At 41.7% G+C, this 10766-nt stretch overlaps 1 protein-coding gene across 3 annotated transcripts in view; it reads right to left on the reverse strand.

Annotated features, from left to right (window-relative positions):
* Nucleotides 1-10766, reverse strand: part of DIS3L (DIS3 like exosome 3'-5' exoribonuclease) — a 34231-nt gene that overhangs the window by 1187 nt on the left and 22278 nt on the right. For 2 of the 3 annotated variants that reach the window (XM_078448750.2, XM_078448751.2), the window contains exons 8-15: nt 9515-9684; nt 8005-8166; nt 6068-6315; nt 5414-5506; nt 2504-3034; nt 841-995; nt 563-741; nt 40-185 (exon numbers count right to left, since the gene is read on the reverse strand). In XM_078448750.2, coding sequence (XP_078304876.1) covers nt 40-185; nt 563-741; nt 841-995; nt 2504-3034; nt 5414-5506; nt 6068-6315; nt 8005-8166; nt 9515-9684 — 1684 coding nt within the window. The remainder of the gene's footprint in view (nt 1-39; nt 186-562; nt 742-840; nt 996-2503; nt 3035-5413; nt 5507-6067; nt 6316-8004; nt 8167-9514; nt 9685-10766) is intronic. The other variant, XM_078448752.2, reaches the window with a different exon arrangement.

Genomic DNA, 10766 nt, shown 5'->3' on the forward strand with positions numbered 1-10766 from the left:
CATGATTTCTTAACAACTATTGTGTTAGATGTAACATACCTTGGTATAAATAGAAGCACGCCATTTGTTCTAATTGAATATATGACCCCATCAGATATGCAACGCTCCTCATTTTCTGGATCTTTGTCTTTAAAATACATGCACTGGAAGAGCTCAGTGGACTGTTTCTGAGAATGCTGTGCTGCCTGGAAGAAGAAGCATAACCCAAAGCATGTTGACATTCCCGGGTGAAACATGGAATTTATACTCCCACAGCAAAGATGTCTCTAAAAAGGCTATATTCTAGAAAATTATTAATACAAATATTTTTCAGATATTTGGGGAAAATATCTAACCTATCATTAAATCTCCTAAACACACATCGTTACTTCAGGGCGTTCGTTTATAAATGTATTGAGAGCTATGTAAGAAACTTTACGATTTTTCATGTTATTTCATTGGTTAGAATAATGCTAGCATTTAACTTGCTAGAATATATGGTACTTCATTCCACTACAAAATAAAGCTGATATTCCCTTAGTGAAAAAGATGATGGGTAAGAGAACTTAAAATCCTCTCTTACTCGGTTTCTGTTGTTGATATGTCTGCATAATTCCTCAAGATCTTTGTTGCTGAACAAATTGTCCTTCATTTCCATTTTCTTATCTTTTGAGATGGCCGCCATCAACAATCGGTGTACTATGATATCTGAGTATCTTCTTATTGGAGAAGTAAAGTGAGTATATTTATCCAATGCAAGGCCTTCAAAAGGAAACCAAAAGATGGAAATCAACAAAAAGACATACTTTTAAATGACTCGCTCAAGGTTATGGCGACACAAAAGAAAATGCTATCATTCACCATAATGATGGAACTCTTCCTCTGCACACGACCCAGTGGAGAAATACAGTGCATTAGACATCGCCTGCGTGGCCATCGATCGCAGCAACCTGTTTACAATGGGATCGTTGGGGTCATTCGCGTTATCCAGAGAATCAGCCAGTGTTTTATTGGACCTGACAAAAAAACGGAAAAACTTTTATTTAGTCTGAAGCGATAATTTACCAAGTCAATACTCTGTGGGACATCCTTGTCACTCAAAAGAAACTAAGTTTATTTTGGATACGTTTTAGAAGCAACTCTAGTTTCAATTATAGAAATTATAGAAATCTAGTTTGCTTTTAAGGTTTAAACACACCAAGTATATCAATTTAAATACACTTTTTAAGAGTAATGTACTGATACCTATGTGGTTAAGTTAATGCCCAGCACATTGGAGGTGATCAAATACTTCTTGAAATGAATTCCTAAGACCCTTAACCTTAAACATCCCTTACAGATCAAAGGGTGGACTTTTTGAAAATCAAGAATTATGGAGCCAGAGGGAGTTAGAAAACAAAACTAAACTAAACCTGAGGTGTACAAGTAAAAGAAACCTAAATTATTTTCCTTTTTTTACAAAGAGAAAAAGAGACAGGAAATACTCTATTTACCCAAATAATTTTTAAAGCCCAGGAAATAAAGAATTATATTAAAAAATGAAATTCACAATGTAGCACATAATTTCACTTCTGTAGTGTAGCCCACCAAGAAACGGAGGGAAGAAAGGCGGAAAATGAGAAGCAGGAGCATCAAGAGAGTACAGGCTAGTGAGAGCCTTCAAGTATGACAGATGTGGATTTAAAGCCAGATTCTTCCTTAAGTAACTGGTGATCTACAGGTAAGTCAGTTACCCTCAGCAGCTGTAATTCCCTATCAGTAAACTACAAATGACACAAGATGTCCGAAAGCACTTACACCAAGTATGCCTGGCCCCCACACACAGCTCACCCATCCACCAAACAAACCAACAGAAGATACTGTCACAGACATGGGTGCAAAAAAAAAAAAAAAATCATTTTGATAAATAAATGCTATTTTAATTAGCACTAATCTATTACTTGAAACAAAATATTGAAAAAAAAATCCTCTATACATCTTACATCTTTTTTTTTTTTAATGTAGCCGTTAGCTATTTTTGTTTTGAAGTAAACCCAGCATCGGGCTTAAACTCGTGACCTTGAGATCGAGAGTTGCATGCTCTACTGACTGGGCCTGGCAGGCGCCCCGATACATCATTTTCAAAAGGGAAAATCTTATCCTGGAGGGGGGCGGTAAAAATATCTCATTCTATGAAGTGATGATATAAATTTACCATTGGTGTGGTGTTTTAGGATATTGCCTCAAAGATCTGGTGCATTTTTAAAGTACTGAAATACATGGGATTACTTCGTAGTATTTGCCTAAGGGGCAGATGAAATTAAACCAGGCTCCTTACTTCTGCATCATGAATTGTAGTGGATCAACATTATGCCTAAATAAACTTGTTTTAATTTTAATCTCTATACCTACGTTGTATAGTAAATGAAAAAAAGCTAACAAGTTTTCTATCTTGGGGCAAAGAGCTGGCTGTCGCATTTTAAGAACGACAGTAAAACCGGTGCACGGTACTCCCTTCCCTCTGCCCCCTCAAAAGAGGAATTACCGTGTATCTATGAAGAAGCCTTTTGCTTTAGCACATTCTCGCAGTTCAGAAAAAAACTCCTGGTGTGGAGGAGGGTGTTGGCGTAACAAGGCCTGATGCGGGAAGCTCTCCCAGATCTTCTTGGCTACCCAGTGGTTGGCCAGGATCATGCATTCAGCCACCGTCTCATGGACCTCCAGGGGCTGCTTGGGGATGAGGTCATGAATGTTCTTTTTCTCATCCAGCTGAACACGAACCTCTACCCCTTCCAGTTCCAGGGCGCCACAACCGTCTCGTTTAGCTCGGACGTGGCGTGCAATGTCGGTCAACTTTCCAATGGCCCACGCTAGCTCCTCTAGCCTGGCTTGTCTGGTCTTCTCATCCAGGTCTCTGAATTCTGGAATATCATGGACAATGTTGAAGTTTCCGTCCAGCAGTTCCTGGGCTGCTTCATAGAACAGTTTGTATGCTGATCGGATAATGGTTCTGCCATACCACACTTTCTTAATTTCATAGGTTTTATCCAATTCCCACATGACACTTACAGCATACCTACAAAACCAGTAATGCTGACATCATTATTCAATTCTTCCGGTTTTTTTTTTTTAATAAAAAAATGTGTTTAATGTTTATTTTTTGAGAGACAGGGCGTGGGTGGGGGAGGGGCAGAGGGAGGGAGACGCGTAATCCGAAGCAGGCTCCAGGCTCGGACCTGTCAGCACAGAGCCAGACGCGGGGCTCGAACCTATGAACTGTGAGATCATGATCTGAGTGGAAGTCAGAGGGTTAACCGACGGAGCCACCCAGGTACCCTCAATTCTTCCATTTTTGGGGTAAGTAGAACTAGACTCTAAATGTACCTTGACAGGTTTAGTAAAGAACCGCTTTGCCACCAAATCACTACTTAAAAACCTATGCAATAGGGGCACCTGGGTGGCTCAATCAGTTAAGTGTCCGACTCTTGGTTTCCACTTAGGTCGTAATCTCATGGTTTCTTGAGTTCAAGCCCCACTTGGGGGTCTGTGCTGACAGTGTGGAGCCTGCTTGGGATTCTTGGTCTTTCTCTCTTTGCCCCTCCCCCACTCCTGCTGTCTCTCTCAAAATAAACTTAAAAAAAAACTCATGCAACATATAAAAAACAAAAGGCTAAATTTCCTAATATATAAAGAATTTTTTAATTTTTTTTGATGTTTATTTTTGAGAGAGAGAGACAGAGTGTGACAGGGGTAGGGGCAGAGAGAGAGGGAGACGCAGAATCTGAAGCAGGTTCTGAGCTGTCAGCATAGAGCCCAATGTGGGGCTTGAACTCACGAACTGTGAGATCATGACCTGAGCTGAAGTCGGACACTTAACCGACTGAGCCACCTGGGGGCCCCTGTGAAGAATTCTTATAAATCAATTACTAATAGATAAAGAACTCAAAAAAAATGGGAAAGGAACATTAAATAGTTCACAGAAAAAAATACATAAATGACTGTTAAACATACACAAATATGTTTAACTGTACTCATAATAGGAAAAATGCAAATTAAAACCACCTAGCATTTTCTTTCTTTTTCTTAAAAGTTTATTTACCTATTTTGAGAGAAAGAAGCAGCACTGGAGGGGCAGAGAGAAAGGGACAGAGGATCCAAAGTGGGCCCAGAGAGTCCAATGCGGGGCTCGAACTCACAAACCATGAGGTCATGACCTGAAGTCAGATGCTTAACCAACTGAGCCACCATGCGCCCCTAAGATACCATTTTCATCTATTAAGATTGGCAAAGATTAAAAAAATACAACATATTGTGTTGGCAAGGCTTTAGGGAAACAAGCATTCTCACACGGTCATGGTGGGAATATAATTGGTTTAACCTTTATGGAGGGCAATTTGATTACATCTCTCTAAACACACATGCATATACCCTTTGACACAGAAATTCCACTTGTAGAAATTTATCTTCCAGATACTGTAATTTTAAAAATGTGAAATGACTTATGTTTCATGTAATTCAGTACAGTTTGTAATAGCAAGACTGAAAACAATCCAAATGTCCATAGATAAGCAACTGTTATTAATATGGAATGATCTCCAAGATACATTTTTAAGAGAAGAAAAAGCAAGGTGCTGAACAGTGTATATATATCACACATACACACACAATGTCACCCTTTGTGCATAGAAGAGAGACCACACGTCCACATTTGCATGTATGTGCATTATATCTAGAAAACCACAGAAGAAATTGGCAGCTGGGGGAAAATGGTAGAAGGGAGCCTTTCATTAAATATCTTTTGGAACCTACGGATTTTGGTTTTATTACATATTCAAAAACATTATATTAACTATAAACATTAACTATAACAGACAAACAACTCCCTACAGTTCATGATCGTCATGCAAAATAGCCTCAACCAGGGAATAGGTATGCGCAAAGTCGTATGCGTTTCTTTTTTTTTTTAACATTTATTTTTTGAGAGACAGAGCATGAGCGGGGAGGGGACAGAGAGAGGGAGTCACAGATTCCAAAGCAGGCTCCAGGCTCTGAGCTGTCAGCACAGAGCCCGACACGGGGTTCAAACTCACAAACTGCGAGATCATGACCTGAGCCGAAGTTGGACTCTTAACCGACTGAGCCACCCAGGTTCCCCAGTCGTATGCGTTTCTTCCCAGACTTTAGCTGAGTTGAAAAAGCCAACAACAGAGGTAGAAGCCGCCTCACAGCTAGATAAACGGAAAAGATGAGAGGAAGGGAAGGGAAGGCTAGAGAATAAATCTGCCTAAAACTAAGCGGGTGCGGGAGGGTACAGGGGGACAACAGGGGTGGGGAGCAGGGGGTGGAGCACAGTAGAAAGAAGAGAAAGGCCAGAAGCAAGAGCACCGGGCATCACAGAAGAGCCAGGACAAACTCTGGAGATTAAAAAAACACAACAAACTATGAACAAACTCACCTATCAATGCCTCCCAGAAGAGAGCACAAATCGGCGCTGAGCGTGGAGGGCAGCATGTCATAGCGCCGGTCTGCTAAATAATAAGTGGTGGCCCTGTGAACGACACACGTGCGGGTGCGTGACCTTCAGCAGCGAGAGGCAGAAGTGCTGACTGCAGGGGCCGCGGGGACGGAAATGGTCAAATCCTCAGTGCAAATCCCCCAAGGCTGTTGCTTTTTCATAAAGTGCAGCCGACTGGGTAATAAAACTATTCCCATGCCCCCACTTTTCTAAGGGGTACTGCCTCGGGCTGAATGTTCTTCCGCTGATAGGAAAAGGAAAAAGTGGCATGAATCTTCCTTATCTAGGAAGAATTGGAGTGTAATGATCCAGTATTCGTATGAAAGGGTATTCCTACCTGAAACATTTAGCTCATTGCAATTTAGGAGGAAAGTGTGTGAAAGGTTCTGTTGAAAAAAAGGAAAGGTAAATGGATCAAGGTACTATTTCTCTAAAGGGAAAGGGGAGTGGACCTCAATTTTTCTCCCCCTAGGAGGGATCTGCAGAATTGCACAGAATTGTGCAATGTTCGTTTTGAAAATCTAGGAGTGGAGAGGTACGAATGTGTTACAGCCACACACACATAATCATAGTGTTCATTTCAAACAGCATTACCTTGTTCTGGCTTCGATGTCAATATACGAATTTGGTGCCACAAAGTGTGTCACATCTGCAATGTGGACCCCAAGTTCCAAGTGGCCGTTATCTAAGGTTCTGACGGAGAGTGCGTCATCCACATCTTCACAGCCTTTCGGGTCGATGCTGAATACAAGATGGGTTTTCCTCAAGTCTTGACGTTCTCGTTCCTCTTCAGGACTCACCTTCCAGGGATTTCCTGGTGTGTTTACTGGCATCTCACACATCTGTCCAACAAGAGTCAGATATTCGGCAGTTCACACACTCCGAGTTTCCTAGGAGATTCTGGGCTCTCGAAGAGTCTCACTGCCACCTCCTAGAAGTCCCATTCATTCCCCATTACCTTTTGCAATTAACCTGCATTCGCCTCTTTGGATCAAGAATTATTTATCAGGTGCCTCATGTGTGTCAGGAACTGTGCGAGGCTCTGGAAAGGGCAGGAGCCAAGAAGAAAGACACAGTCTCCTGCCCCTGCGGACCCTTACAGTCTGTCAGGAAATGTGCCTGTTTCCGGCAGCTTCTTTAGTTATGGAGGTCAGATCGAGGATAAACAGAGGCTTATCAAGAGCACAACCTCTACCCATTTTCAAATGATTCATTTGTTTAAATGCAGTTGAGCTTTCAATTCAATTCAAGCCCTGAAAAAAAAGAATCAACGTGTCCCAAATACTAAAAGCCTATTCCTTAAAGATAATTTAAGCAGGACCAATCTAGGGCATTGTCTCTCCATTATTACTTGTTCAGGCCATCAATTTGCAGTTAAGTAGGCTAAATGAGAAGAGAAAATTCTAGTCCCATGAAGTCTAACCCATGCTTTATTTTATTCTAACATTTTCACTAAGAGCTGTCAAAGCAAGTCAACAAATAATTTCAAGAAACTAATGTTAAACATAAAAATTTAATAATGTAAAATATTCCAAGATATTTTACTATTATAGCTACTGTTCTGTCAAAAACTGTAATGAAAATAAGAACACCCATCCACTCTTGATGGCAATGCAAACTGGTCCAATTTTTCTCGAGAACGATCTACTGATACATAAGAAAAGTCACTTAAATTTTTAATGCCCTTTGACTTGATAATCTTACTTTAAGGATTAGGTCTCAAGAAAAATGATGAAAAAGAAAAAAAAAAGAGCAACGTTTGTAAAATTGTTTGAAGTAGATTTTTTTTTTTATACTACTGAAAAATTAAACAGCCCAAGGCCCAGCAATTGAGGAAGACTTAAACAAACCAGAGTACATCAATACACAATCAAGTGCCGTAACCTTTACTAAGAAGTAGCTATGGCAATACACAGAAATAATTTTAAGCAAAAGACACAGAACAGAAAATAGCATGGACGCACTATGAATATAGTTATGCAAAAATAATAAACAAGATTTATGAGGATTTTATGAGATCATAAAGTGATGGAAATAGCTAATGTTTAATGTTTATTGAATTTGTGTTTTCTGCCAAGGTTACAGAAACGGTTTCAGGAGCATGCTTTTTTGACCCACGGGTCAGAAATGTATAGAACTCAAGAAGCCGCCTCCCGCAGCTCTGTGCAGGGCTCTGGTTGAATGATTAGGACAGGGAGTGGAGCCCAGTAGGATCTGTAACTGGGGACCCTCGTGACTGCTGGGGATAGATATGTACTGACAATATGATACTGACAGACCATTTTTAAGCACAGTTGGAAAATGTAAAACTTTGAGAGCTGTGAGGCCCTAGGAAATGAACTATGCGCCTGAAACTGACTTCAGTCTGGTCCAAACACAGAATACAGAAGAGTGAGATTATTATCTGTGGCTTTAGTGAGTGGTTACCCAGTACAGCGATTTTTCTTCTTAATGACCAAACAACGAACAAATGCAAAAAGAAACTGTACGGAATGTCTTTCACCAGACCAAAGGACTCGGGGAAACCTGACCTGAGCTTCGGAGAAAGGGACCACCGAAATACTGTTTTCCACCAAGATGGTTGCAATTTCCCCTTCCAGATCCCCGATTCTTCCTAACACACGCACAAAATGTCCATTTGGATACACGGATGTTGACTCCCAGGAGTCGATGCGCACAACTACCCTGAAGTCCTGCACGAAAGAGAGAGAAAAAAAATCCACTAGCCCAGCACCGGGAATTAAGTAGGTCAATGAGAAGCACCAAACAAACAAGAGATAAACAGCACCCAGCTCCAATAAGAGTGGCCGATGTAACAGTGGGTTTTGTGTTTTGTTTTTCGTTCTTGCTGTTTTACTAAATTGCCAGATGGTTATGTAAATGCCTGGCCCGATGCTTTGGAGGGAGGCAATACCTCTCTCCATCAAATAAGTAGGCTGGAAATTTTATTCTGTTAAAGAAAGCCAATTGTGGGGTGCCTGGGTGGCTCAGACACCAGTCTGACTCTTGGTTTTGGCTTAGGTCATGATCTCACAGTTCATCGGGTCGAGCCCCACGTTGGGCTCTGCACTGGCAGTGAGGAGCCTGCTTGGGATTCTCTCTCTCTGCCCCTCCCCTGCTCTCATGCAGGCTCTCTCAAAATATAATAAATAAACTTAAAAAAAAAAAAAAAAAGAAAGCCAACTGTAACACGTTCTAGTCAACATTCACAACACAGAGGAAAACCTCAGTGTGCATAGTGCAAATTCAATTTCAAAACAAAATCTCAATTTTGGGAGCATGGGAGATACATCCTACTTTCTTTGAAGTTACTCTCTAATTTTTAAAGACATCTGTTGGTGGGGAAGGAGGTGTCAGCGTGAGCTGAACCCCACAAGCTCTCAAATTTCAGCAAACCCACGGGTCTGGAAAGCAGTGGTTACACTTGGCCTCAGAGAGCCCGCGGAAGGCTTCAAGAGATGCAAAAGGTACACGACGACCCAGTTACTGGCTGGGGACGTCCTGCTTCGGTGTCTCATTTTACAAACTGCACATATCAAATTGCAGATATCAAATTGGACGATGCCTACACGCTTCACCACAGTACAGGTTAATTTCTAACTGTCTCGTGTATGTCTTCTCCCCAGTGCTATATTCATTTATGGATAATCGATTCGGTGAAGTATCACTATATCATCCCTCCAGGGCAGAGTGATCGTATTTCTATATCCCTTGCTGGAAGAAAGCTTGTTAGTGTTGGCAAAGCGCATCTATTGAAAGTTTCTGTGTTGGACAGCTGGATAATGTATGCACTCTGTAGCTGTCCTACACAGCTCTTTCTAGGGCAGTTTCTCTCTGGCCTTCATTTATTAACCAAGGACTATTTAATAGATGGTTCTATATATTTAGAATTAAAAAAAAAAAACACCAGGATCTCGAAATGCCAGACGCCGCCCATAATTTATCCCTTCTTATGCAAAGGAATTAACAGGGTTTCCTGGGATAGCTCAAAAGCTGGCAAACACAAAAGCTGGGGAACAGGAGAAGTACAATGTCAGCTACCTGGAGGGTTTCTGCTTGCTGAGTGCTAATTCGGATCTTGGGGATTCTGTAATCCCAAGGCGTAACTAGGATTTTCTGAGCATTTTTGCCCTGAGATTGGACCTCTTCTTTGGATGGAAATGTCACCACGTAATCCCGCCAGTTCTTCTGAAGGATGCCCACCACTCTGCCTTTGGGAAAACAAAACAAAAGAAGGCCTTAACTGGTGAGATGTCACCTATCTAGGCGCTGACTAGCTCGGCAGTGAGGAAGAAAACAGAAAACACAACGACCCGTTCGTATCAAGCACACACCCACACAAGTCGAGAAATGCTTAAACGTTCGCCTTAAGATGCCTGCTAATTTTTTTGAAAGATCACTTTTTTTTATAACATTGTCAGGATGCCCTCCCTACTGTGGGGTCCAATGTGACATTTAGAATCCATTGGTCCCACTTTCTCCTTTGCCCTTCCCTTATCAACCTCAGGTTTAGGTATGTTGGGAAAAGCCAGTAATCTTCACTTTTTTCAACTCACGCCCTCTCCTGTGCGTTTTCCCTTTCTTGCATTTTCCCACCAGCCAACATCATTTGGGCCAACCTTATATACAGAAAAGTATTCTAATCATAAGCCTGATTGATGTACAGCACTTTCAATCATCATGGACTACGGTCAAGAAAAAAACAAATTTTAATAGTCAAAAGTGCTATCTTTCCACAAATATTTATTGAGCCCCTACCAGGTATGAGGCCCTGTTCTAGGTGCAGGGAATGTAGCAGCATCAGAACAGACAAAGTCCTTGATTTTCTGCAGTGGACACTCTAGTCTGGGTGTCTGTGGGGGTGGGAAACAGACAAGAAGAAGTAAATACAGGGAAGGGAATGATGTTTGCTCAGAAAGATATCAAGTAGGGTAAGGTGACCAACAGTAATACAGGGTCAGCAGTGGCCGCTATTTTAAATAAAGTGACATCTGGGCAGAGACTTGAAGTGAGGGAGGTTGGCCTGAGGAGGTTTGGGGAAAGCTCATTTCCAGTGGTACGAAGCTGGTCAATGTGGCTGGAACAGAGTGATGACGGGGACAGTGACACAAGGCAGCCCAAGCTTGGCAGGACCCTGTAGGCCACGGTATGGCCTTTGGATTTCATTTTGAGTGAAACAGGAAATGGCCACTGGAGAGCTTTGAGCAGAGACACACAGGCCCCAAAGACTTTTAAAAGGATCTTTGTGGGGGTGCCTGGGTGGCTCAGTTGTTTAAGCATCCGACTTCAGCTC

This window comes from Panthera onca, chromosome B3 (genome assembly GCF_046562875.1).
Source record: "Panthera onca isolate mPanOnc1 chromosome B3, mPanOnc1 haplotype 2, whole genome shotgun sequence".
Taxonomy (NCBI): Eukaryota; Metazoa; Chordata; class Mammalia; order Carnivora; family Felidae; genus Panthera; species Panthera onca.